We start from the raw sequence: 26968 nt of genomic DNA, 5'->3' as shown, positions 1-26968 counted from the left end.
CTGGGAACTTAATTTTCTCTAGTCTTTTGCAGGGGTCTCATGGAAACTGATTCATGTCATGGGTCCTTTCTTCAGAAAATTGGGTAAGAACACAAAGAAAAAAAATTAATATAGAATGTTGGTGCATTGTCAGGGAAATCAGCCCTTAACAATATATCATGGGTCTGTAGGTGCGATTGCATGGTTATAATATATAATGATCATAGTAAACTCATAGAGCATAGGAGAGGTAAGAGAGAAGAATAAATGATGGGATCAGACACACTTCATAGCAGCATCCTCATCTCAGCCCCTCATGATGGTCCACATGGAGGTTCGGGGGGAGGAGAGAGAGGGAGGGAGAGGGAAAGAGGGAAGGATTTATTTCTAACCAAGGCTTATATATCTTTGGGGGCGTGCAAACCCCCTGATTACAGGTAATGACCTATGTCACAGGAAGGGGTTGTATAATAGGCATACCCATCACAGGAAGGGGGATGAGCTAGGGGTGTACACGTAATAGGAAGGGGAGGGACTAGGGGTACACATGTGACAAGATGGGCGGACCCTAGACTCAAGATGGCAGCCTAACCTTGATCGTCCTTGAGCTGGTGGTTTGACTTACTCTGAGTCTTCCAGGGAAAGCAATCCACTGTCTTTAACAGTAGGGAGTGAGCCTCACCTTCAGTGGACCAGACAGTGGTCTGATTGCTCTGGATGGCTGATGCCTTCAGGGAGATAACTTCTAAGCAGCTTGCTTCCGAGTGTGCTACAATCATTTACCATTAGTTGTAAGCAGTGTCCTAGGTCTGACATATATTTGGGGGAGACAAGCTGGGGAAAAGCCTTTTTATATCCCATGGTGCATATATAGATCATCTGAAGTTGTATCGAATTTTTATCTTTTTACTTATTTTAAAATTAAAAGATCATTTTATTGGGGCTCTTACAGTTCTTGTAACAATCTATATCAATTGTATTAAGCGTATTTGTACATATGCTGCCATCATTATTTTCTAAACATTTACTTTCTATTGAGGCCTTGATATCAGCTGCTTTTTCCCCTCCCTCCCCCACCCTCATGACCCCTTGATAAATTATAATTATTTTCATATCTTACACCGACCAGTCTCCCTTCCCCCATGGTTAATGTTTTTTGTCATCCCAGTGGGAGTATGTGTGTGTGGCTATGTGTCCATCATTGCGATCAGTTTCCCCTTCCTCCCCTCCACTCCCCCTTCCCCCTCCCCTCCTGGTATTGCTACTCCCATTTCTGTTATCTGTACCTGTGTTCATGCTCTGTTCTAGCCCGAGTGAAAGGCAAGACTGGGGTCATGATAGTTGGGGGTAAGGAAGCCTCAAGGAACCAGAGGAATATTGTGTTTCATCAGTGCTATACTGTGCCCTGGTTGATTCATCCCTTCCTTGTGACTCTTCCTGTGAGGGTCTGTCCAATTGACTACAGATGGGTTTTGGGTCTCTGCTCTGGCCCCCCTTGTTCTCAATAAAATGGTTTGTTTGTTTTGGGTCTTCTAATGCTTGTTACCCTATCCAGTTGACACCTCATGTTGCCAGGCTGGTGTGCTTCTTCTGTGTGGGTTTGTTGCTTCTCTGCTAGATGTGGCCACTTGTTTAACTAAGCTTTTAAGACCCTCGACGCTCTATCTTTTGATAGCTGGGCACCATCTGCTTTCTTTACATTTGCTTATGCACCATCTTGTTTTTAGCTAGTCTGTTGAGTATCACAGAATGCCAGGTTGTTAGAACAAAGTGTTCTTGCATTGAGGCAGGGCTTGAGCAGAAGCCCAAAGTCCATCCACCATCTCAGTGTATTGCCATATAAATATATGCACATACCCCAAATACCTCTATTTTTATGAATGTATTTACATATTACACACCTGCTTATACCTCTATCCATAGCTTTGCTTCCTGTATCTTTCCTTTGTTTCCTTTTACCTTCCTCCTACCTCACCATCACACTTGCCCTTTCTGCCTCTTAGTAATTCTTTTCGGCTAGATTGCTGTTGCTCCAACACTCCCAGGATCTCTATGTCCTCCTCCTTGTTGATTTTACTTCCCTAGTTGTTCCTGTCTATGGTGTTTGCTCACCACTCCCTTCCCCTGCCTCCTCCCGAGTCCCTCCAGGACCAGCTGTCCTGTTGCTTTCTTCTCAGGCTTGCTTCCCATGCCTAGCTCTTAATTTTCTGGCTGAACAACAGGAGTGCTGGATGGGTCTACCTGGATGCCATCTTGACTCCTCCTCTGGACTTGGGTTGTTTTTTAAGATTAAGTTTATATTATCACATAAACAAAAAGATTTCCACCTGATTTTTTTTTAAGTTGAAGAGTACTATCAGTTTGATTGTTGCAAAAACTACACGTATTTGTGATACAGTATTTGCCACCAGCTAAATGCAGATGAATGGGGCTCGGGCGGATGGCACACACACAGAACCACCCGGCCCAGCAGCCAAGAAACCCTAGCCCAAAACTCAGGCAACAATAAACCATTTAAGCATCATTTTGAAGTGATTTTTATGTAGCAATAATTACTATAACATGGTTTTACAAGAGAAAAGGAAAAAGAAGGCCATCACTTTTGGGGTACACTGATCGGCTAGCTGGAAGCTACCAAAATGGTTAGTCTGAGAAATTGGACCTTAAGTAGGCTCTTGCAAGGATATATATACATATAAAAAAAAACCCAAACCCATTTGAGTTGCCTCCAGACAACACTGAGGGGTTACCTATGGAGCTGACTTGTGCACTGTCTGCCCGCGTCCTTTTGTTGCTGCCTCTCCAGCGTTCAGGTTGGCACCACGTCCTTCCCTCATGAGCTAAGTGTGAAGTAAGAGTGCTCTGACAGTAGAAGAAACGAACCTGGAGGGTGTGAAGGGAAGCCCACCAGATGCTCCAGCATTGTTACCCTTATTTAAAAACGGCAGTGACAAACAAAGCAGCAGTGGCCCTGGCTGTCTGTCCAGCTCTCCAGTCAGCAGGCAGGACTACCTTAAGATGGAAAGCCTTAAAAGGGCCTGAGACCTCGAGACAGCTTGGGAATTTGCAGCCTGTTCATGGCACTGCACTGAGGAAGCACTGAAGCCAGGGTCCTGGAGCTGGGAGCTGGGTGTGGGGGCCCAGGGGTGGTTAAAGGATATTGAACAGTTCTACCTGGCGGGAATATAGGATGGTAAGGACAAAGGAGAGGTTAAACAGTGACAGAGAAATTTGGGCAGATACACAAAAAGGAAAATAAAGAGTCGAAATCCCCACAAAACTGAATGACACAAAGTGGAACCAAATTGAACTTTATTTCCTGGGCAGACTGGGTGCATCCATCACTTCTAATGGGCTCAGAGGCTGTACTTTCTCTTCAGGAAGGTCGACTGGAACGGGGAGCGCTGTGCTTGGCGGGGCTTGTGTTGCTTTGAGATCTGGGCAGAAGAGCAGAATTAGAGGTGACTGTGGCCTGTCTTCCACCAACTCAGAACCCACCTGTGTCCCAGTCTCTTGGGACAGCCCTCATTTGTCTACTTCCTCTCACCTGTCAGGCTCCCCAGCTGGGCTTCAGGCCGGTCTCCCCAGAGCAGATGCCTGGGATCATTGAGAAATCTCTGGCTGCGCTGGCACGTTAGGCAGGTCTGTACTGTCCAGCGCAATCCCTTGCGGCCTATGGTGGATGTGGGATAAAAGTGAGTGCCAGGGTTTGCAGGAGAAAAGATCTTAGTTTTTGCCTCAAGTCCTTTTCCTGTGTGGTGTACTGGTTATGAGTTGGGCTGTGATCAGCAAGGATGGCAGTTAGAAACCAGCAGCAGCTCCTAGAAAGACTGGGCTTTCTATTCCCATCAGCAGTTAGTCACAGAAACCCACAGAGGGTCACTATGAGTCAGCACTGACTCAAGGGCAGCGTTTTTGGCTATTTGCAAAACCAATAGCCAACTTTTCACTCGATGGGGAGAAACTGGAAGCATTCCCCTTGCACAATGGAGTCAGACAAGGATGCCTTTCATCGCCAGTCTTATTCAGTATTGCACTGTAAGCCTTAGCCAGAGCTACTAATCAAGAAAAAGAATTCCAAGGCACCCAAAATGGCAACGAAGCAAACTTCTAGTTGCAGATTACGATTCTATATGTAGAATACTCCAAGGATTCGGCAGGAAAATTGGTAGAAGTAACTGCGAGCTTTGGAACTGTGGTAAGGAGTACAAGAGCAGCAAGTACAGATTCCTGTCCACAAAGGAAACCAGGGCAACAATTACAACGGCCACACAAAAACAAAATACTTAGCAATGAACCTAAACAGTGACAAAAGACTTATACAAAGAAAACCAAAACACAAAGAAACCAACAGAGACCTACAAAAGTGGAAGAATATGGATAGGAAGACTTAACATTGTGAAAATGTCAATACTACAAAGAAATCTACAAATATAATGCAATGCTGATTCTGATCCAGATCCCGGCATCATTTGCTAAAGAAATGGGGAAATTGATTACCAACTTCATATACAAAGAAGAGAGACCCCTAGGATAAGGAAAGGTCTAACGAAGAACAAAGTAAGAGGCCTCTCACTGCCAGATCTCAACACCTACTAAACACAGACACCCTATTACACAGGCCTGGTAGTCAAAACTGGTACAATATATGTGCAGAACAATGGAACAGAGAGAACTAAAAAATCAATCCATTCATCTAGTCAACTGATTTTTGACCAACGACATTAAATAAATGGGGAAGAGATAGCCTATTCAACAACTGATGCTTGCAAAATTGGATATACATTTGCAAAAGGATGAAACAGGATCCACACCTCACTCCAAATACAAAAAAGAACTCATTTAAAGACCTAAATGTAAACGCTAAACTATAAAGCTCATCAATGAAAGAGTAGGGGCAAAGTTAAGGGCCCTAATACATAGCAAAGACACACACACCAAGCAAAAGACAAACTAGATGTGATAGGTTTGTTGTGTCAACCTGGCCAATAGGAACATGTGGGCAGAGATTAATCGGATTGCAGTTTGACTGGAGGGAAAAGAGATAAATGGCTCTGTAAGGCCTGCCCTCGTCTCTTGCTACCCCGGTGACCTTACCAGCAGACCAGCGTGCTGCTGCTTTAGCTAGCTAGCTCTCTGCCTCAACCTTTGCGCTACACTACCTGTAGGCCAAACCAACCTGTGGATCTTGTCACTAGAGCTTGAGGGTCCTTCCAGACTGCTTCCACACACTGCTGGTGGGGCACTGCTTGAGCTTGAGGCTCGTGGATCCTGTCCCCACGCTTGAGTTCCAGATCACATTAGCCTGCCTCGCTAAGCCCCCGAGCTACTTACTGTTGTGATTCATCCTGTTGTTTGCTGCCTGCCAGCCAGCTTCCACCAGCAAACTCTGCTTGCATGCTTCCCTGACCTTGGACCTGGCAGCCCAGGTGAGCTGAAGGACCTCCAGTATATTAACTGTTCCATCAAAGTGAGTTGAATTGAGCCCTCTGTACTGTTGTGTGGACTAATTAGTTGCTATATTCCTTCTCGCTGTATAAACCCATCCTCATAATACACATAACCACAAGTGTCCTGGTTTTGTTTCTCCAGAGAACCCTGCCTAACATGCTGCATGACCAGGACAGCCTAAAAATAAGACACTTATGTGTATCCAAGGGCTTCATCAATATTGAATTGTATGTGAATTATATGCCAATAAAACTGTTTTGCCCCCACCACACCAGGGTGAAACACTAAGGGTGTGCAACAGAGCAGCAAGGGGAGCAGAGAGATAAAGTCCCCAGGGGAACACCAAAAATAGACTTTGGAGGTAAGGGTGTGGCACCCCATCAGACTGGACTGGAAAACACTCTTAAAGGTCAACAAACAGACCTTGAACTATTTAAAGACTTTTTTTTGTTGTCCTTCGTTTTTATTGTTTTGTTGCTTTATTTTGTTTTTGTGCTTATTATTGTCTCTGCATGTCTATCCAGATAAGACAGGCGGGATAAACAATCCAGAGGAGAAAACAATGGGACATGGGAGAGAGGGAGGCAGGGGAAATAAGGAGGGTGTCAACCAACCCAGGGACAAGGGAACAACTAGTGATCTAAAATCGATGGTGAGGAGGGTATAGGATACCTGGTGGGGCTCACTCAAGGGCAATGTAGCCAAGAGGAATTACTGAAACCCGAATGAAGGCCAAACATGATAGTGGGACAAGAGGAAAGTAAAAGGAAATAGAGGAAAGAACTAGGAGGTAAAGGGCATATATAGAGGTCTAAATTCTGGCATGTACGTATGTAAATGTATTTATATATAACGATAGGAAAATATATCTATGTACATATATTTATATGTTAAGTATTAAGGTAGCAGACTGACACTGGGCCTCTACTCAGGTACTCCTTCAACACAAGAACACTTTGTTATAATAACCTGGCATTCTGTGATGCTCACCTTCCTGACACAATCGCTTAAGACAAAATGGGCACATATGGTAATGTGGTGAAGAAAGCTGATGGTGCCTAACCATTAGAAAATAAAGCATCTGGGGTCTTAAAGGCTTGAAGTTAAACAAGCAAGCAGCCATCTAGCTGAGAAGCAACCAAGCCCACACCGAAGAAGCACACTGTGTGATCGTGAGGTGTCGATCGGATCAGGTATCAGGCATCAAAGACCCAGAACAAAAATCATATCAATGTGAGTGAGGGGGAGTGCAGAGTGGAGACCTCAAGCCCATCTGTAGGCAACTGGACATCCCCACAATATAGCACTGTTGAAACATACAACTTTCCTCTAGTTCCTTAATGTTTCCTCCCTCCACCATGATCCCAATTCTACCTTACAAATCCCGTTAGACCAGAGCATGTACACGGGTATAGATACAAGCTGGAAACAAGGAATCCAGGACAGATAAACCCCTCAGGACCAATCACGAGAGTAGCAATACCAGGAGCGGAAGGGGAAGGTTGGGAAAGAAAGGGGAATCAATCACAATGATCTACATATAACCCCCCATCCCAGGGGGATGAACCACAGAAAAGTGGGTGAAGGGAGACACTGGTCAGTGTAAGACATGAAAAAAACTAACTAACTAACTAACTAACTAACTAAATAAATAAAGAATCAAGGGCTCATGAAGGAGGGAACGGTGGGGGAGGGGAAATGAGCTAATACCAAGGGTTCAAGTAGAAAGAAAAGGATCATGGCAACATATGTACACATGTGCTTGACACAATGGATGGATGGATTGTGATGAGCGGTATGAGTCCCAATACAATGATTTAAAACCAAACCAAACCTGTTTTTTCAACATATGTACAAATGTGTTTGACACAATTGAAGTATGGATTGTTAGAAGAGCTGTAAGAGCCCCCTAAAATGATTTATTAATTAAAAAAAGTTAAATCAGCAAAGGTGTGATCTATGTATTTACAACAATGACAAATAGAAAATAAAGAAATAGTAGTTGCTGAGGCTGCTTATAAATAAAAACAAAACAACCCCCCTCCCCTTTTAAAGGCATCATCTAAGAGTTAAGAATCCAGACTAGGGAAAAAAGAAAAATTGGCAACGACAGATCAGACAAGGCACTAATCTCTATAATCTATCGAAAATGGCAACATTTCAACAAGAACAAGATCAATAGTCTAATTTTAAAATGGGCAAATGACATAAACAGTTCACCAAAGAAGACATCCAGGCATCCAACAAGCATCCAAGGAAATGCTGGAGATAGCTAGCTATTCCAGAGGTGCAAATAAAAACAAGACGAGTCACCATCTCACACCAGCTTTGATAATAGTTAAAAATAACAGAAAATAGCAAATGCTGGAGGGATTGTGGAGATCAGAACGCTCCTGGTGGGACTGTGGAAAGTGGTATGGTGCTTAGTTATACTTAATTCACACGGCCCTTCCAGCCGTAATCCTTATGCGACCGATTACAATTCTGGATTCCATATGCCTGCGGCTATCGCCCCATTTGGGAGGGCACTCTGCTAACTAACAGGACTAGGATGAGATGAAGATCTGCAGTTAGTGAATGGGATCACACCGTGCCACTGCTTACTGTTATCTGTAATGCTTCTAAGGAATTCTATAGGCTACAGCTTACAGAGAAGAAAAAACGAAATGCAAATCCCTACTTCTGGAGTGGCCTGGGAAACAGGCAGGCTGATTATGATTGGTAGGAGGCCAATGCCTACTGGAAGCATCCTGCCCGAGACCCCAGGTCATAGGTGCATAAAGAAGATACAGTCCAGGAGTAGAGAACAGGTCATTATATTTGGGTGAAACCTGATTGCACCATGTTACCACCCCCCCAATTGACCTTTCCCTGCACTGATCTGGTAAGAAGGTATGGGAAGATACTGATAGGATTTGCCTGTGAGCAACTGTGAACAGGATTCCCTGAAATGCCACCCAGCTGCGTATAAATGGAGCCATCTGAGAAGCAGCATTGACAAGAGCCAGCAGTGGAGCGAGTCACCTGGCCCCAGCATCTGGTTTACCCCTGCTTGACCTTCGCATTTTGGACCAAACAGCACCCATCATCACATGAAACGTTCCCTCGAGTTTCTGTAGGACATTGCAGCACTTCGCCGAACCCAGATACATGAAGGAATATATTCAAAGGATACGGGGTTGTGGGTGGTGGAGCAAACTAGCATCTTGGAAGAGTTAAACTTTGGGGACTTCTTCAATCCCCAATTCCTTGGGACTAGTTTGATATCAGTTCTTCCAAAAGGAAGAATGATCACAGTGCTTCCTCAAACAATTGGGAATAGAAATACCACATAACCAGCAATCCCTTTACTTGGGACGTCCCCCAACGAAGAGCCGAAACCCCAACAGATGCACACCCACAGTCGTGATAGCCGGAACACGGGACCTGGCATTTACATCCTATGGAACCCATGCAGGGCTAGAAAGTAACGATAAACTGTGAAACCCCTCATGACTGCATGGGTGCGAAGGGCATTATGCTGACTGAAACTAGTCAATCACAGAAACACCACGTATGAGACACGGTGAGAAAGGAAAAATCAAGATAAAGGTTTTCATCCTAAAAGCAACAGGCAATATGCTCGAGGTAGGCACACAGGTGTTAACTAGGGGGAAGGTAATATTCTACAAGGTGGAGAGAGAGAAAAAAAGAGAAATTGAGAGTTTTAATAGGTTGTTTAAATTACTGAATGCAAAAATGATGGCTGAAATGTAACCCCCTCACCTAATTCCCAAGTTGGTTTTTTTTAAACCGTTTTCTATTTTTTTCCCTCCTTTAAATGTAAACTCGATAGTGTCAGGCCCCAGCATAAAGCTCATCAATTTCTTCATACCTTTTTATTGATTTAAAATATTACAGACGTTCGCCCTGTGCTCTTCCTACCTTTGAAGAAAAAGGCTAGCCTCCTTAACCAGACTCTCCACGACCTGGCTGGCCTCAGGGTCCCGCTTCTGCCCGCCCTCCCAGGGCTTATCTCGAATCCCACCTGCCTAAGTACCTCGGCTCCAACCCGCTTTCTAGTCGATCGTGCTCCATCAGTCTGCCTCGACAGACTCGACCCTAACGTACACCACCTCTCCCGGGAGAAATGACGACGGGAACCCGCCTTCCCCCGCGAGCCCAGCCCTGCTCATGCGGCGATTCTGCCTTTACGCTCCCCGTCGGAGACGAGCGCCAGGCAGCCTGCGCTCGTCGGGCCAGGCGGGACTGTCCAGGGGACCCGGGGGCGGGCACTCACGCCGCTGGCGCTGGGTGCAGGTCAGGCCCGGGACCAGGAGCGACGAGCAGCCGCGGCACAGGCTCCTTTTCACCGCGGGGTCCCGCCGCAGGACCAGCCGCTTGGCGATGGTCCGCTCCGTGTGGCAGTAGAAGCGCGCCAGCGGCTGGTTCTCCGGGTCCTGCGCGGGCACGCAGTGGGCGGCCTGGGGAGGGGCGGCGGTCAGGCGAGGGCCCGTCGCCCCGGGCCTTCCCCCCGGCGCGCCCCCGACCCACCTGGTACAGGAAACTGAGTCTCTGGAAGGCCTCGCGGTCCTTCACCGGCCCCGCCATCCCGGCGGCGGGTGCCCCTCGTCGGTGCTCGCAGGCCCCGCCCCCGGCGCCCGCGAAAGGCCTCCTGGGAAGTGCACGCCCCTCGACCGCACGGCCCGTCCTTTGGCGCCACCCCACGGTCGCACACACTCATTTATTTGTAAACCCATTTATTTGTAAAACCATCCCCATCCATCCGAGGGTCCCTAAGAGTTTCGATTCCTTCCAGTGTCCTTTCTCAAACCCCAAATGAGTTAGACCAAGCAGAGACTAGAAAGGCTACCAGAGTAGATCTTAAAGTTTCTCTGTGCAGGTAAGTGTGGGCAATGGTTATGGCAATCAATAACCAGCTAGGCCTGCAGTTCTGAAGTCCCAGGCAGATGCCTGAAGATTGACAGGCAGGAGGAATAGTGGTTATACATTCAAAAAGGCACTTGTGCCGGTGGGAGTCAAAGCAGGAAGACCCATGAGTGTGATGGAGAGAAGGCTCTCAGGAAAGCACAGCTTAATCCCATTCCTTTCTTCTCACCCACGAAACATAGTCTGAAGCATTAGAGATAGAAGCCTATCAATAGCATTCCCTACCCCTGAAATGACGCCCCTACACCTGACCTCTGCCTGCCTCCCATTGGTTGGTGGACGTCCCGTTTGATTCCTCTTCATAGCTAATGGACTGCAAATTCCTGAGGTCAGAAGCAAATGGACAGAAGGGGTAGAATGAACCCTGAGATGAGGGTGGGGTGGGGGTTGGAGAGGGCAACACAGGTCAGGAGAGGTTACGGCCTCGGTCTCTTGCCAGGCTGGTACGGGCAACCGATTTTCCAGCTCAGAGAAAAGGAAATGGTTGAAACCTCCTCTAGGACCAGTTTTACCAGGGTCCTCAAGAACACAGCGGGAGGAGAGTTTCAAATACAGATGCCTAAATCCACCCCAATCCTGGATCATTCACTGAGGGTGGGGCCTGGGAGCATGCATTTTAAACACCTCCGTGACCTCACAGCCATCACTCCCGGGGCCACTGACAAATTACCACACAACATAAAACACTTCAGCGGTCCTTTGCTCCATATTATTTCAACCAACCAAAGCGTCTTGCCACAAAGAACCACAGTCAAGGCACAAAGGTAAGAGGAGAAGAGTCTGGACAAGGTCCTGCGGAGGTGGGAAGAGGAGCTGAAATGCCCTCAGGAAATTGCAGTCTCTTGTCCCAAAATCTTCTCTCAACTCTTGATTCCCCAAGCAGAGATCAGCCAAATCACTGGAGTCTGGTGTGGCATGCATCACTTGACCATTTTTGACAACGTATGTACCCTGCAGCATTGTTTATTTTGGCCTATTGGTAACAGAATGTGCGTTCTCTGAAATGCAGACTGGCATAAGATGAAGGGTGGCAACAAGCACAAAGCTGGCTCTTCCGAACTGGAGTTCCAGGCCAGGCCTTCCCTTCCCAAACCACCCTTGTCTACTGTCTTCAGGACGAGAAAGACAGTACTGCTCTGTCTTTCTGACTTGGGCACATCTTCTGGGTAACAAGACTGACATCTTGACACTCACCATTTCATAGCCTTCTTTACGGCCCAGAGCTTTGGACAGACATAGCTTCCTCTTGCCTCTCTCACACCCGACCTTCTCCCTTCCACGTTCTTTTGGGAAAGCGGTGAAAAGGTGGACATGACTGCAGAATCTCTTTCATAGGGCCTCCTCTCAAGGAGAAAGCCACCGACTTCCTGGAGACACCAAGTATAAGGCAGCGGGCAGTGAGTCAGCTCTGCTAAAAGGCTGGGCAGGGGCCTGGGTGCTCCTGTTCTTCTGTTCACCCACTCTGCCCGACTCTGCTTTTGAACCATCTTACTCACAATGGTAACCTTCGCCGGGGAATCGAAGACCGCATCAACTCCCTTCCCTAACATTCTCAATGCCAAATCTTTGTCCCAGAAACCCTCTCTGCTTCTGGAACCGTGAGAGCAACTGCCATTCATCTTTACAGACCTCTGTGACTGTCCTCAAGAAACAGAGGACCGGTCGCTCTCAAGAAACCCCTTAAAAGTTATTATAAGGGTCTATTTCCTCCTCCAGTGTGAGGTAGGCAGATCCCTCCCTCCCATCAGCTTTCTGCTTCTTGAACAGCTGCTCCTCCCTTCCCTCCCTGTCTCTGTGCAACTGGAAACCTGGGGACGGCAGAGGAGACCATCCCCTGGAAGCAGCTCCGCCCCCTGGCGGTGAGCTGGGGTTGTGCGGTTGTGCTCACCCCAGCCCAGTCCTCCTAAGCCACACCAACCGTCCTGGAAACCAGGGTGTTCCTCCTGGACAATGCAGGGCCAGGCACACAGGGAGACGTCCCAGGACACAGGAAGGAAATCCCCCAGCTCTTGACCCTGCCTCACCCCAATTCTTTCCATGTTCCCACCTGTCACTCCCAATCTGTTGGAGGCCTAATGGTCAGTGGCGCAGCGTTCTTCCGACCAGCCCGGATGCCCGGGTAGAAGAGAGGCCACAGTTTCTCAGTAAACCTGTCAGTGAAGGTGTAGATATGCGAGCGGTCTGTGACGTTGTAAAAAGACAGCGTGCCAGCCTCATAGTCTAGGAATATGCCCACCCGCTTAGGTTTCACCTTGATGCGCAAGGGCGTAAAAGGCGTGGTAGTAGCCGCATATTTGTCCCCGTTCCATAGCCGCACACGCCAATAGCCAGTCTCAGGGAGTGGAGTCAGCTCGCCCTTCCGGCTCACGGAGTCCTGGCACACACCCACTGCCCAGTGGGTCTTGTCGCCCACCTCCACCTCCCAGTAGTGTCGGCCTGAAGTGAAACCCTCCGTGGCCAGGACGCAGGGGTAGAAGGTGAAGCGCCGTGGGGTGTCAGGGAGATCCCGGAGTCTTGTCTCCACGAACTTGACACTCTTCCGATCTTCTGACAGGACGAGGTTAGGATGCGCGGTTTCAGGGTCTAGGGTCAAGTCCGCTGGCGGGAGAAGCCAGAGTGGGAAGCTAGATGAGGATGGGAATAGCTCCTAGCCCTACATTCCCCTTCCAGCCTGCTTTCCCAAAGCCGATTGTCTTTAAGGTCCCCCAGAACATCCGGTTTGGTTAACTTCCTCCGGGTGTCACCTAAGAGGGTGGCAGGAACAATGGCTTTGCTTCTGACCTTGGCCCTAATGTAAATAGGTACTGATCACCTGCCTGAAAGGGCAGGTGGGCTAGGTTCCAGCCTACTTTTCTCCCCACCCCCCTCTGACATTAACTTCACAGTGTGGGGAAGAGCCAAGTCGAATCAAGGGCCAGAAAGACTATGTTAGGAAGAATTCAGAACAAGGCGGCATATGGCCTAAGGACAGAGAGCCAGCTGCTGGGTCTACTTTCCGGGCACTGCCTGATCTTTCCCTTAATGGGACTCCCCTACACTCCAGTTAGGTGCCAAATTACACGGTCACGCAACCTGCTCTAATTAATAACCTGGGCAAATGACTCAGCTCTGAGTGGCTAGTTAGGAACAACATGGGAATGAGAGGTGATCCCTCACTCACTTGATTTCTGTGACTCTACTGAGAGGCCCATGAACGCCAGGTAAGGGGTGGGAGGTGAGCATGGAAACGGAAGCCCAGATGAGGTAGGGCCTAAGGCTTTATCTTTTCTCTGCTGATTCTTTCTGCTGTTTTCTTTTAGGAGCAACTCACCAACGAGCTGTTTAAGGATCTTCCTCACGGCAAAATACTGTCGCGGGAAATTGCTGAAGTTCTTCTCCAGCTGTATGGACACAGCAGTCACCTCCATGGCCTGCACTTTCTCACATCTGGGAGGGGGAGGAGAAAGGGGAAGAGAAGGCAGGGTCAGGGGGAGTTCCAGCCACGTAACTATTCAGATGTTCTTTCGGGAGAAACTGAAATTTCCCCCTTCCGGAAGATCGGCACTTGCCTCCTGCTTTCTCACCTCTCGGGAGAGCCACGTGCCCCACGGACAGGGCCTTTCTGAGTCTGCAAACTGTCTTCCTGTTTCATGCACCGTGTTCAACAGCCAACCCCCTCCGACTGCTTCCCCCTCAGACACGGTTTGGACATGATACCCCACAGGGCAGAATGGGATCTGCCCCCACGTGATCCATTCTCCTTTCCAAGGAAGGCTCTGTGATTCGCCCTCTAGCTGACTTTCTGGGCTAAGGAACCCACTTCCACATCCCCTGTCCCCTTCCTCCCAACCCGACTGCACGGCTAGCCTTTGACCCAACCCACTCAGAAATAAAGGAAAGAACTTACTTTTTTAGGGTACTTTTGACATCCTAGAGGAAAGGAGAAAAGAAAGCAATATTGGTCCTGGTATTCAAGAGTCCTGAAAGCAAAAGATCCAACCCTCGCCCACGAAGTGCTACATCTAGTGAACAGACCTGGGACAAAGTGAGGGTCAGGATCGGAGGAGAAGAGCACCAGAGGGACCCACGGGCATCGCTCCTAACCTAAGCCCCACTGCCAACTTTGGTCATCACAAAATCATCACCACTGACAAATGGTTTCCGAGTGTCTCATCCGTTCCTACGACACGGGGGAACTCGCTACACAGAGACAGGGATTGTGTGTCTGCTCTGTATTCTGTACCCAAGTACCAATCACATAGTTCAGTTCCCTTGAGGGTCAGGAGACAATCCAAACGGTGGCATATCCAGCTGGTAGCATAGGAGTGAGTGCGTTACAATTTCCTGTGTGGTCTGGTACCTCCCCTCTGGTATCGGTATACAAACACATTGATCACTGTGTGCCAACTGGATTTGAGGATACTTGGGGTGCAGAACACAAAGACGACAAATCTCTGCCCCTGTCAGATGTCTCAGTTTAGTGTGGAAAGCAGCACACACATACATGCAAGGAAACAAGGCTACGCAACATGCACACAAACGTACAGCTTCGAAGATTCAAAGGTTGGTACTCTCATCTCTCAAATGTCCCCCACCGCCTGCTAACAGCGCTCATCTGCTTCAGAAAACAAATGCTCCCAACTATTTCATCAGAAGTCCTAGTTGCATGTCAGAAGTAACATGTTGTTACACATAATTGCTTTTGTTTGTAAGCACTAAGTGAATCAAGTTCCAGACTTAGAAGTCATGGTAATTCTAGTTACCACAAAACGTAAGGCATAGCTTCTCAGTAATTTGGAGATTTCCCTCCATTTGAGAAGGTACATTTGTCTTTGGTACAAATTAAGCACAGACTCGCTGGTAAGATGTACGAACTCAGAAGTGGGCAGAAAGGGGCGAGAGCAGTCAGAAGTGTTCAGGAGAAGAGGGCCTTTGAGCATGTGGAGAAGGAAGGACAGGCTTAGAGCAGCAGAGCAGACGGGCAGGCCTCCTGAGCGGCAAAAACGACGGGCGCAAAGCTTTATTACTGGTCACGCTAGACCCAAGGAGCTATGCAGGGGGGCAAAGGTCGAACCTTAAGCATCTCGAAGCCTGACTGCAAGCACTTGCCCTCCACCTCAGCTGCCAAATGGGCCAGGTCCCGGCGCCTGTCCCCAAGGTGAGCGGCGTTTTCCCGGAGCCGCTGTAAAATGTCTTGTTCTTCCTCCTCCAGCTGCGAGAGCAGGACCTGCTGTTCCTCATTCAGCCGCCGGTGGAGCTCTTCAAACTCTTTCAGGATCTGCTGCCGGCGACTCTCCACTAGCCGCTGCGAACAGAGGGAGATGTTGGCTCAGCAGATCAGGGGGGTGTGAGGGAGTGCCCCCCCTACACACACACACACCCCTTGTGTTTGAATGAACAGACTTCTGGGGGTGTGAGGGAGTCTCCCCCACCCTCTACACACACACACACACACACACACACACACATCTTGTGTTTGAATGAACAGACTTTTGAAGTCATTGGAAACAGAATAGGACACCCATCTTTTCTTTGGGAATTTCCTTCTGTAAAGAATGGATTCATCCCCACTGTCATCTCCCACTGATGGCTTAGTAGAACGACAACCGATGAGATCACAAGAAAAAAAAGGACTTTCTTTTAAAGATTAACATCTAAAATGGTCTTTGTTTTAATGAACTACAAGATAGTATGAAAACAAAACTCACTGCCATCAAGGCAATTCCAGCTCTTAATGACCCCACAGGAGCAGCTGGTGGTTGTGAACTGACGACCGTGCTACCAATATGCGACCCCACCACCACCAGTGCTCTTCCACAAGACGTTAGAACCCACTAAGAGGGCAATACGTGGTACTCAGATATTTCAGAGCTCGCTCACTCTCTCTGCTCTTGAGTAACTTCAAAGCTTCAGTAAACGCAATCGTGTCAAGAAAACGCAAGTACAAACATGGAAAAGTTAGAAACTCACAGGAGATAAGGGTGCTACAGCAAAGTGTGCTGAAGAAAGCAGTTGGTGCCTGGTTGTCAAAACGAATGGTGTGTGGCTTCTATTCACACAAGCAGCCATCTAAGTGAGGCATCAACTAAGTCCACATGGAAGAAGCACTTCAGCCTGTGTGATCCAAAGACGATAAATACCAAATCCAAGTCTGATGGAGAGACAGGTATCACAGCTTCAATTGTGAATACTCAATTTGCAGAAGGCTATGGATGACAGTAGAGCCTAAAATCTATCTGCAGGGTCCCTATGTGGATGGAGTGAGGCTCTGGTGGATCCCATCTGACCACAGTGGAGGGATACAAGTAACCTTGCTATCACACAGTGACTATTGTAAACCTGATGGCAGTGGATGGAACTACAGTATAATCTGATACCTGGTCACTTGATCTCCCTCTTGACGCATTTTGGATTTGTTCTAGTTCTCTTTATTCTCGACGGGTGTTTTTAGTCGCCCCCTGGTTTATTTTCCTTTCTTTTAAAAGACATATTTACTCTTTTTTGTGTGTTCCCTAGTTCATGAAGGACAGATGGGTGAATAGATAGACAATAACTGACGTTAGGACTTTTTGGGGATCAGGGGTGGGGCAGGCTGAAGGAAATTAAGGGGTAAATAATGAATTCAGGAGAGGGGAAGATGCACTAGAACGGATTGTGGTGATGTATATACAACTCTTTTCAAACATGGCCAAACTATGGAAGTATATGATACGTGAATTATATACCAATTTTTTTTAAAAGTTAGAAGCTTGTCATTTCTACACTGCAAGCTATCTACCTGGTAAAATCCACTGGAAAGAAGTCAGTAGCGGTTTGATAATGGGTTGTTACAAAATACATGTGCGGATCTCAAGGCCAAGCCTGTTAAACAGCGCCACGTCACTTCCGAGTAGCAGTTCCTACCTCAAAAACAGGTTCCAGGGCTTGTTGGCAAACTAGCTGCTAACGTCTGAAGCATGTTTTCCCTAAACAGTAACACACAGGCGTAGATGAGTGTTCCGGAAATGAAACAGCAGCTGGTTGCCCACTGGCGGATCCACTTCGCTTTAAGCCGAGTGACCACATTGTCCGTAGTGTGTGCGGACGCGGGCCTTCGGAAGGCGACTGCCCAGCTTGTTTTCTGGGACGCCTCTGGGTGCGTTTGCACCATCAACTTTTCAGCCAGCTGCCTCATGGGTGCGCCAACATTTGCACCCCCCCCACTCCCCCTCAGCCAACCCTCGGTGTCTGAGCTCAGAATACTGCACTCTACAGCCCAGCCATACACCTCGTGAGTGTTCACCCTCCAGTCCGGGTCTCCACACAGGAGAACTGTAGTTGCTTCTCTGGCTGATGGGAGGACGAGCCCGAGCCAGAAGCACAAGGAGCAGCAGAGATTCGGACTCTGGAAGGAGGCGGCACTGCGGGGGGAGGAGGGGGCGAAGACACGGAGAGCATGCAACCCAGCACTGGCTTCCCGAGCCCAGCACGCGTGGGCTTCAGCGGAGCAGTTCCACTTCAGCTCTAGTCACTTGGTCGTGCTGCGCCCTTCTCAGGTGCACCCTGGAATCTAGCCGAACGAACGTCTCACCACATCGGTCTGCCACCCAAGGAAAACACAGCACCCTCTTCTCTTTCATCCCTTCCTTCTCTAGAAGTGATGCACGGGTGATGGTCGTCATCATAGGAAGCTGAGAGACTCACCCGTTTATGCATCCATCATCTCTGATCTCTCAATCTACAGGCTGGTGGTGTGCTGTGAGGAGTTACCTTCTCTAAGGATACTCTGGAAATGGGGGCGGGCTGGGAAGGGGTTGGTTATTTTGGTTGGGGGGCAGAACCCTGGTGGCACAGATTCAATATTGGGCTGAGAATCCATAGGTGGTGGCAGGCGGCTTCTGTGAAGCTTCGTGGTCTTGGAAACCCTGGAACAGGCCTGTCCTACTGTAGGATCCTTGTGAGTCAGAATTGAATCACTTGGGTCTTGTTTATGCTTGTTTTGTTTTGTTTTAATGGTTGGGGGGCTCTCCTGGCAAAGATGTGTGGGGCAATTCCACATAATCAACCGACTAGCACCATTTCCCAATGTTTTGCAGGCTATCCACAACATAAGCCCCAGCTTGAGAACCACTTAAATTGAGTATCAGAGCTTAAATTCTTCGCACTAGATAAGTGGAAGACCACAGTTTATAGGTAGAGCCCCACATCTGTTCTTTGCATTCTTTCTAACCTTTAACCAGCCAGGTGGACAGCTTTGCCCTTAGGCAGATCGGGCTTGACGTAGATTGCAACCATCCCCCCAGCCAGCTCCCGGAAGGTAGCCTAACCCTGAGGGACGGGTCTGGGTGTGCTAACTTCCTATTTACTATGCTTATGAATCTGAGAAGTCGGTGCACACAGCCCCTCGAGGAAAGAAGAAGGCCTTTGTGCTTCTCGGTCAAGACCAATATGGTGTACCTGAGAAGTGCACTTGCAACTACGGGTGCGAACTAAGCTGCCTGTGTATTGTCTTTCTCAGAATGCTCCCAAAGTTGAAAGCATCCTTTTGAAAAGTTTGTTCCTAGCGTGTCGCAGCCTTTTGGCTGAGAGCCAACTGTAGTGTCTGCGAAGTTGTGTCAGCTTCCGCGGCTTTTGAGCCGACAGGACCACACACACATCTGCCTCAGTCAGAATCTGTATCTGCTGCACTGGCAGCGATCTCCTGTAAGGCACAAGCATGCAGTTACACTGCAGCCTTTCCCTCCCTATTTACCTGGGCACATGCACGGTCCCATTCTACAACAGCCTTAGGAAACATGTCCTTCAGGGACTGGGGTGGGCAGGTTTGTTTTGAACCTAGACTTTTCACTTCAGCATGATGAATAACAACGGACTTTTAAAGTGGGCAGGACTAGGTGGGCTGGCGGAGGTGCAGGGGAGGAAGGGAGTAAAGGACTCCAGGAGAGAGGAATGGGAGCGGAAATAACCACAAGAATGCTGATGGTAATGCCACAGGCCATAGACATGGTAATTTACCTTAAGAAACACACCTTGCAGCAGAAAGCAGAAAGCCCACAGAAATGTCACTCTTCTCCCCAGCCTCCGCCACCAGGGTGAACAACAGGAAGAGGAAAGCTGGTGACTGAGAGTAGTTTCATTTTCATATTCTTTTAAGGTTTTCAGTAGCACTCCGCAAGAATGATTTTTAAAGTTCACCTCCACTCTTCTCAGCCACTGCCATTCTCTGCCCCCAAATTTACAAATTCACAGGGTTTTGTCCCAATAATAATAATAATAATGATGATGATGCTTCTGTTGAAATGCAGGAGATTCATTCAAAAACACAACCCTGTACCATTTTTTAAAGCCTATGCTAAATTTCCAGTAGTCTCTCTAAACATCACCTCCAAGACCTCATTATTTCTGTGGAGTCCTGTACTCAGACCGGATCCCTATTGGGTGCTTACAAACTCGAAATTGTGCTTTCTGCGATTTCTTTCACTCTGGTTTCTCTAAAAGGAGGGCAGGACTCTTTCTGCTCATTGTTGTACCCTCAGCACCAAGCACAGAGTCCGGTCTGTACTAGGAATTTAGTACACATTTGTGGATTCACACAGTATCGCTGGTTATGGATTCACTTCTTCAACAAGTTTCAATGTCCTCCCGGGTAAACCGGGGTAAGAGCACCTGCCTTATGGGGCACCTAAGTCCACCCCAGAAGCCCTGGTAGCATCGTGGCTTATTCCTTCTGCCGCTAACCACAAGGGTTGGCAGGTTGTGCCCACACTTGGCTCCGCAGGAAAAAGACAAGGCTTTTTGCTTCCTTAACGATTTCCAGTTTCGGAAACTCAAAGTGGCAGTTCTACTCTGTCTTATAGGGTCACTATGGATTGTAATAAACTCAATGGCAGGAAGTTGTGCTTTGTCTTTTTAAGTTCACCCTTGTCAAAGAGAAGCTACAGAAGCTCTCTGTCTTACAGCTTCTCTATGTCACGGGCACCCGATAAAGTCACGCATCAACAAAGAACACAGCAAAACAGAACACACCCCAAAATCTACGCAAACAAACACACTCACTCCCATAGAGTCCATTTGGACTCAGCCAACTACAGGACAGGGTCAAACTGTCCCTGTGCGTTTCTGAGACCGGTCTCTCTCTCTTTTTAAAGATCATTTCACGGGGGGCTCAGACAGCTCTTATCACAGTCTATACATCCATCCATCGCGTCAAGCACATTTGTACTAATGTTGCCACCATCATTTTCAAAACATTTTCTTTCTATTTGAGCCCTTGGTATCAGCTCATTTCCCCCCCCTTCCCATAGACCAGTGGTTTCTCAACCTTCCTAATGCCGTGACCCTTTAATACAGTTCCTCATGTTGTGGTGAGCACCCCCCAAACATAAAACTACTTTTGGTGCTACTTCATAACTGTAATTTTGTTACTGTTACGAATCAGATTGAGAGCTGCAGCCCTAGACTGCTATCTCTTTATGGGAGTACAAAACCTCTTCTTCCTCCAGACGATCAGCTGGTAGTTTCAAACTGCTGACCTTGTGGCCAACCCGATGCCTAAACACTACGACACCAAGGCTCCTTTGACGTAATGCACAGAACTCAATAAATATGTTACTGCCATTGCTAGAGAAGCTCTGGTGGCACAGCGGTGAAAATGGAACTACATATTGAAGCAAAGTAAGTGACAACACACTACAACACCGAAGTTCCTGGTCCCTAAACTGCTCATTGAAAGGTTGGTCGCCTGAACCCAGCAGCCAACTCTGGGGAAATAAGATGTGGCAGTTGCCTTCCTTAAATTAGTTACAGCCTTGGACACCCTATAAGGCAGTTCTATTCTGTTCCATATGACTGAGTGCAACAGATAATCAGTGCTACTTTAATTGCTCATGATCCAATAGAAGAAACAGGCAGATATTGAAATACCATACTATAAGCTTGAATATGATATGGCTATGAAAGATTCAAAATAGTTTTAAAATCAAGAAAGTTCTTTTCTAAAGGGTCAGGAAAGGCTGTAAGGAAATGGCTTTCATCCTGGGAACTGAATGACAGACAGAAGGTTACCGGTGAGGGTAGGGAGGGGAAGAACTTTCAAGGAGTAAAACAACATCAGTTAGGCTACTTGAGCTTACTTGAGTCATGAAAAGGTGGTCCTCACGTCACTGGGCAGGTCTCCTGGTAACTCTCCTCCCTTCCTGCCCAGTGAATGTTCTAGGATTCTCCTCTATTCAATTCCTCTAAGAAACTCCTGTCCTTGCATTCCTAACCAACCAACAACTTCCCACTAGTTTTACAAAACATGGGCCCAACATACAAGACTTTCCTCAACTCGCCAGGTGCAAGATGTGCTATCTGTTCTTCACCTCTTATATTCCTCTTTTCAAAATTTACCTCATGAGAATTTAAGTACTGTGTTTCCTGGTACTATAAACTACCAGGCATTGTAAGAGACTAGCATTTTCCCAGTGAATCAGAACTGGTGAATCACCTGCTGGGAAAAGGCCCGCAGAGCAGCCCACATGGAAGAGCTTGCCGTACCTTGAGCTCTCCGGGCTTCTTCTCCTCGGAGGACTTGCAGCGGGTGATGACCTCCAGCTTCTGCTCCAGGGGGTCCAGGCACTTCTGCAGCTTCTCCTGGGGGTGGAGAGGAAGCGGGAAAGGTAACAATGGGGTGGGTGGCACATGCTTCATTCAGAGGTCAACCCATTTGACTGCCTATTACCCATCTCAGCACCTCTTGGACAACGCTCTTCCGTGCCCGTCATTTAATGTGTAAACTGATTGGTGGTCCGTTCTCCTGCCAGCAGCCTGTCCCAAGTTATCTCTGCTCACCCAATTTTTCCCTCGTTGAATCTCATAGCTGTTCAATACACACCAACTCTGTGTACTTCCCAACCCCGTTCACCTTAACTTTCTCTTACTCTCAAAGGGTCCTCCTTGTACCCTGATAGACTTCTTCAAACGTATCCTTCCACGCAACTTCAAGCACCTATACATGCAATGAAATCTTGATTTATATTGTAAATTACTTCAAACCAGCATCCTACATATTTCAGCAGTGTTGACATGCCACAACACTGAAATTTCTAGTTCTCAACACTCAAATTTTATCTATTCTGTGCCCCACTAGCAAGTTACACTGCTGTCCAATATGCAAGAAAGATGCGAATAACAATCTTGTTCGGCTTACACTGGTGAGTGAGAGTCTAAAGAGTAGTAACGTTACCTAGTCTTAGTACCGATGAACACAAGGGATGTTTTCAGCAGGGTGACAAGAGGAGGAACAGAGTCCGGTTCAGCTTTTGCTAAGTTATGTCTTTTCCTTATGGAAAAGAAATTTATTAAAAATATGACGTTGGACAATTACCCATAGAACACATCTAACACTCAACTGTGTTACGTAAGAGTGACACGTCGACCACTCCACACCACTGCTATTCTTCACACTTGAGGCTAACTGAGCTCATTATCAAGGGCATGATATCCCGCATCCCATGCCCTCTTCCAGCTGAATTCAGAAAAGGACACGAACAAGGGATATCACTGATGACCTCAGACAGGTCTTAGCTGAGAGTAAGAGTCCCAGACAGATATTTACTTGTGTTTTATTGACTATGCAAACATATTTGGCTGTGTATATCCTAACAAACTATGAATAGCATCGAGAAGACTAGGAATTGCAGACACGTCAGTTTGCTCATGAGGAACCTGAACCCAGACCAAGAGGCAGTTGTTGGAACAGAGCAAGGGGACACTGCACGGTTTAAAATCAGGAAAGGTGTGTGTCAGGGCTGCCTCCTTTGACCACACTTTCCCACTCCAGCCGCCAAGCAAATCATCCAAGAAACCGAACTAGCTGAAGAAGAGCAGGGCATGAGAATTCGAGGAAGGCTCGTTCCCAACTTGCAGCATGCAGATACTTTGCTGCGAGAGTGAGGAGGGCTCGAGGAACTTCCTGCTGACGATCAAAGACTGCAGCCTTCAGAACGATTGTCACGCAGTGCAAAGAAAACGAACACCTTCACTACCGGACCAACAGACAACACCCTGACAAAGGAGAACCACACTGAAGTTGTCAAGGATTTCATTTCACGTGAGTTCGCAATCAATGCTGCGAAACAGTCAAGAAATTACACAATGCTTTACATTGGACAAATCTGCAGCCTAAGGCTCCTTTAAAGGGGCATGAAGCAAAGATGTCGCCCTGAGGACTGTGGTACTGGCCTGACCCGAGCCACAGCATGCTCGACGGCCTGTGCGAGCTGGACAAGCGCGTGGAAGACCAAACCAATAATGAGCAGCGATACTAGGAGGGGACGGGGAAAGGGGGAACCAATCACAGCGATCGGCATACGACCCCCTCCCAGGGGGGACAGACAGAGGGTGTAAGACAGGAAAAAATAATAACAGAAATTATCAAGGGTTCATGAGGGAGGAAGGGTGGGGAGGGGGAAAGGGGCTAATATCAAGGGCTCAAGTAGAAAGAAACTGTTTTGAAAATGATGATGGCAACTCATACCAAGGGCTCAAGTAGAAAGAAACTGTTTTGAAAATGATGATGGCAACTCATACCAAGGGCTCAAGTAGAAAGAAAATGTTTTGAGAATGATGATGGCAACAAATGTACAAATGCGCTTGACACAATGGATGTGTGTAAGGATTGTGATGAGTTGTATGAGCCCCCAACAAAATGATTTAAAAAAAAAAAAATGATGATGGCAACATAAGTACAAATGTGCTTGACACAATGGATGGGTGTATGGATTGGGATAAGAGCTGTCAGAGCTCCCAATAAAATGAATTGAAAAAAAGAAAAAAAGAGTACCGAAGACCTTAGAAGAATAGATGCAGTTGAATTAGGGTCTTGGTGAAGAATACTCAAAGTACCACGCACTGTCAGAAAAAAAAAGAAGAAGAAGTAGAGCCCGATTGCTCCTTAGGAGAATGGTGAGAATTCCTTTCCTGCACTTTGAACATGCTCACCAGGAGGGACCAGGTCCTGGAAGGGTATGGGGTTGAGCCAGGTAGCACCGTCAGTGAAAAAAGAGGAAGCCCCTCAACAAGATGGACTGACCAGTGGCTGCTGACACTGGATTGCACAATGGGCTCAAACATAATAGTGAGGATGAGGAAGAACTGCTCAGAATCTCATGCTTTTGTACAGTCACTGTGTGTCGGAAATGACTCAGTGGCCCTAACAACAGCTGGCTCGCGTGTAGCGCTGCAGGCATTAGAGTGAACACCAGATGCAGCCTTGTACAGTCAGTCCTCTATGCACAACACCTCCCGGCCATTGCTGCTCCACTCTCCCGCCCATGCTGGTATCAAGCAGCTGGTTCCCCACCTTGTACTCCTGTGTCGCATCATCCAGTGGCACAACGGTGTGGACCCGGTGGGTGTGGGAAATGGCACATATCAAACATACAGGCTCCTGGTCTTCATAGCAGAAGAGGTTGAGGGCCTCGTTGTGCTGGGGGCAGAGGCTCTCGTCCCGGATCTTCCTCTTGACGGCCTGGAGCTGCTTGGCAATTTCCACCATGCTGCCCAGTTGCCGATTAGGCCGGAGACTGCGGTATCGGGATGTCTTCCGACACACGGGGCACGGGAAGTCCCTCTCCAGGTCCTCCCACCAGCGGGTGATGCAGCCTTTGCAGAAGTTGTGTCCGCACTCAATGATGACGGGCTCCTTCAGGTACTCAAGGCACACGGAGCAGCTGGCCTCCACCTGCAAGTTCTCCAGCGCGGCAGCTGTGGAGGCCGCAGAGGCCCCGGCCTCTAACAGACCCGTCTCTGCCATCGTTTAACTTAGGGGTGGGAGAGAAAAGAAAAAGATTAGTTGGAAGTTTACAGGTCTTTTGCTCCCTTGACCTGACATTCATCTCCCCCAATATACCCTATCTTCAGGTCTCGTCCCACTTTGGTATTTTCCATCTTTTCTCCCACAAGGTTCAACCTCCCATTTCTTTCTCAATTGCCAAACTTAACTCTTAGCCATCAATCTTTTTCTTCTTTTTTTTTTGCATTTTTCCCCCTCTTCAGCAAATACACTTACCCCTCAATACACTTAGCACCTTTCGTGCTTCTTAAATCTGCTGTTTCTTGTTAAAAACAGAGCCTTCTCCCTAACCGAGCCCAGCCCACTCCACATGCAGGTTCATCCCATTTGTATCTAAGAGCCAATCAGTTCCAGACCTTGATAGCCCTAGTTTGACATGCTTTTCTTATGGGTGCAAAAGGAGTTTTGGAAAGCGAAAAGTGACAGGAAAGTCCAGGCATTAATAAAGGCGAATCTTGATTGTCTGTCACCTTCCGCTCATTCTTTCCAAGGGTAGTAAATGGAAAGGGGTAGGCGAGTAACACCATCCTCTTTAAAGTTTGAAATTGTTTTTATCAGACTAGTCTAGTGAAAATCTTTGAAACGATTCATATAACATCTCATTTCTTCTTGTGTGCATTTGGACGTTTGGAACTGCTGAAAAATCCGTGGCAACTCTATTAAAAGAGTATGCTATTGTGCTGAAGCCGATGTGTTTTTTGAAACGAAGGGTGTTAAGTCTAAATATTCAGCAATGACTATAGAGTCTTTCAAGGTAGCTATTCATAATTAATTCCCTGGACATACTGTGTCTCCAAATAATTGGTTCTGGAATGGTTGGTAATTAAGAGAGAGTAAAGAGGCAATCAAAATCTCCCTCAAGGAATGCCTCAGAATTGGAAATGCAGCCAAGAAATGTATATGGCAGAAGGCTGGTGTCCTACGCCCCCCTTTAAAATGGCAACACTTTTCTCCAAGATTAAGTTTGTTTCTCTATGATCGTATATCCATATCCACCTGCCCACCCATGCACTCCAAAGGAGCCAATCGACGGAGGGAAACTTAGTAGGTTTGTGTGCTAGAGAAGTGGCCATGGGATCAGCTGGGTTAACAATTATTAACAAATATACATCAGAGTACATGTGAAAAGTGTTTAAGTTGGGGTAGGGCCTCAGTAACTAACCAGGTTAGAAATTTCCACCTCCAGCATTAAGTGGGACGTTCAGTCCGGCAAGTTTTCTCCAAGTACGGGAAGGAGCGCTGGGGGTGGACTTGCTACGCACTGGTCTGCTAAACCGCATGGGCAGCAGTTGGAAACCACTGGGCTACGAGGGCGAAAGATGAGCTTTCTACTCCCATAAAGAGGGCAGTTCTACCCCGGTGGGCGTCGGAATCGCCTCGATGACATTGACTTTTACGAGGACGGGTAGCCAACTGTGCCCCTTGGCTAATCTTAGCCACCAGCGGCCTCCTCACCTGAAATGAGTTGACGCTCGGGGCTGGCGGAGGTCACGGAGCCCGAGGGCAAAAGACGGAGAGCGGGCCTGGGAAGTAAGAGGAGGCCTCGCTGGCCGGTGGCTTAGTCCTTCCTCTCCATCTAGTCCTCGTGTCTCCGTGGCAGGGCACCCTTGGGGGGCGTCCTCATTCTGCGTCTGCCAGGCTCCCGAGTCCCACCTGGCGAGCCGCTCCCGAGCGGTGTCCAACACTCTATCCCACCCCGATCTCCATCTTCTCCCGCCGGACGGGGCTCGGGTGGGGGGAGGACCGGAGGGTGGGCGCGGGCTGGGGAAGCCGGGACGCGCGGCCAGGCGAGGAGGTGTGCCGGTCGGGCGGGCG

At 47.9% G+C, this 26968-nt stretch overlaps 2 protein-coding genes across 2 annotated transcripts; both read right to left on the bottom strand.

Moving 5' to 3' along the window:
• Window positions 1-3274: 3274 nt before the first annotated feature.
• On the bottom strand, window positions 3275-10044 carry RPP21 (ribonuclease P/MRP subunit p21). The gene is made up of 4 exons (XM_004711775.4): window positions 9964-10044; window positions 9710-9893; window positions 3527-3652; window positions 3275-3416 (listed from the first exon to the last, which is right to left on the bottom strand). The coding sequence occupies exons 1-4, from the start codon at window positions 10018-10020 to the stop codon at window positions 3292-3294; spliced, it is 492 nt and encodes a 163-aa protein (XP_004711832.1). The 5' UTR covers window positions 10021-10044; the 3' UTR covers window positions 3275-3291.
• Window positions 10045-10152: 108 nt separating this feature from the next.
• LOC101645437 (E3 ubiquitin-protein ligase TRIM39) lies at window positions 10153-26880 on the bottom strand. The gene is made up of 7 exons (XM_004711661.2): window positions 26609-26880; window positions 24662-25121; window positions 21856-21951; window positions 15413-15643; window positions 14246-14268; window positions 13670-13785; window positions 10153-12957 (listed from the first exon to the last, which is right to left on the bottom strand). Exons 2-7 carry the CDS (start codon window positions 25112-25114, stop codon window positions 12410-12412), a joined length of 1467 nt encoding a protein of 488 aa, XP_004711718.1. The 5' UTR covers window positions 25115-25121; window positions 26609-26880; the 3' UTR covers window positions 10153-12409.
• Window positions 26881-26968: the final 88 nt, after the last annotated feature.

The sequence above is a fragment of the Echinops telfairi genome, unplaced genomic scaffold (assembly GCF_000313985.2).
Source record: "Echinops telfairi isolate 266 unplaced genomic scaffold, ASM31398v2 ScPeMD7_655;HRSCAF=1070, whole genome shotgun sequence".
Classification (NCBI taxonomy): Eukaryota; Metazoa; Chordata; class Mammalia; order Afrosoricida; family Tenrecidae; genus Echinops; species Echinops telfairi.
This window is presented reverse-complemented; position numbering and strand designations above follow the sequence as displayed.

Excerpts from the sequence above, each read along its gene's own strand:
- LOC101645437 (XM_004711661.2), bottom strand. The coding sequence starts at position 25,114 with ATGGCAGAGACGGGTCTGTTAGAGGCCGGGGCCTCTGCGGCCTCCACA. Across the intron at positions 15,644-21,855 it reads AGAAGCCCGGAGAGCTCAAG|CGGCTAGTGGAGAGTCGCCG; the intron begins GTACGGCAAGCT and ends CTCTGTTCGCAG. Across the intron at positions 12,958-13,669 it reads GATCCTTAAACAGCTCGTTG|CGGACTTGACCCTAGACCCT; the intron begins GTGAGTTGCTCC and ends TTCTCCCGCCAG.
- RPP21 (XM_004711775.4), bottom strand. The coding sequence starts at position 10,020 with ATGGCGGGGCCGGTGAAGGACCGCGAGGCCTTCCAGAGACTCAGTTTC. Across the intron at positions 9,894-9,963 it reads GACTCAGTTTCCTGTACCAG|GCCGCCCACTGCGTGCCCGC; the intron begins GTGGGTCGGGGG and ends GCCCCTCCCCAG. Across the intron at positions 3,653-9,709 it reads CTGCACCCAGCGCCAGCGGC|GCCGCAAGGGATTGCGCTGG; the intron begins GTGAGTGCCCGC and ends CATCCACCATAG.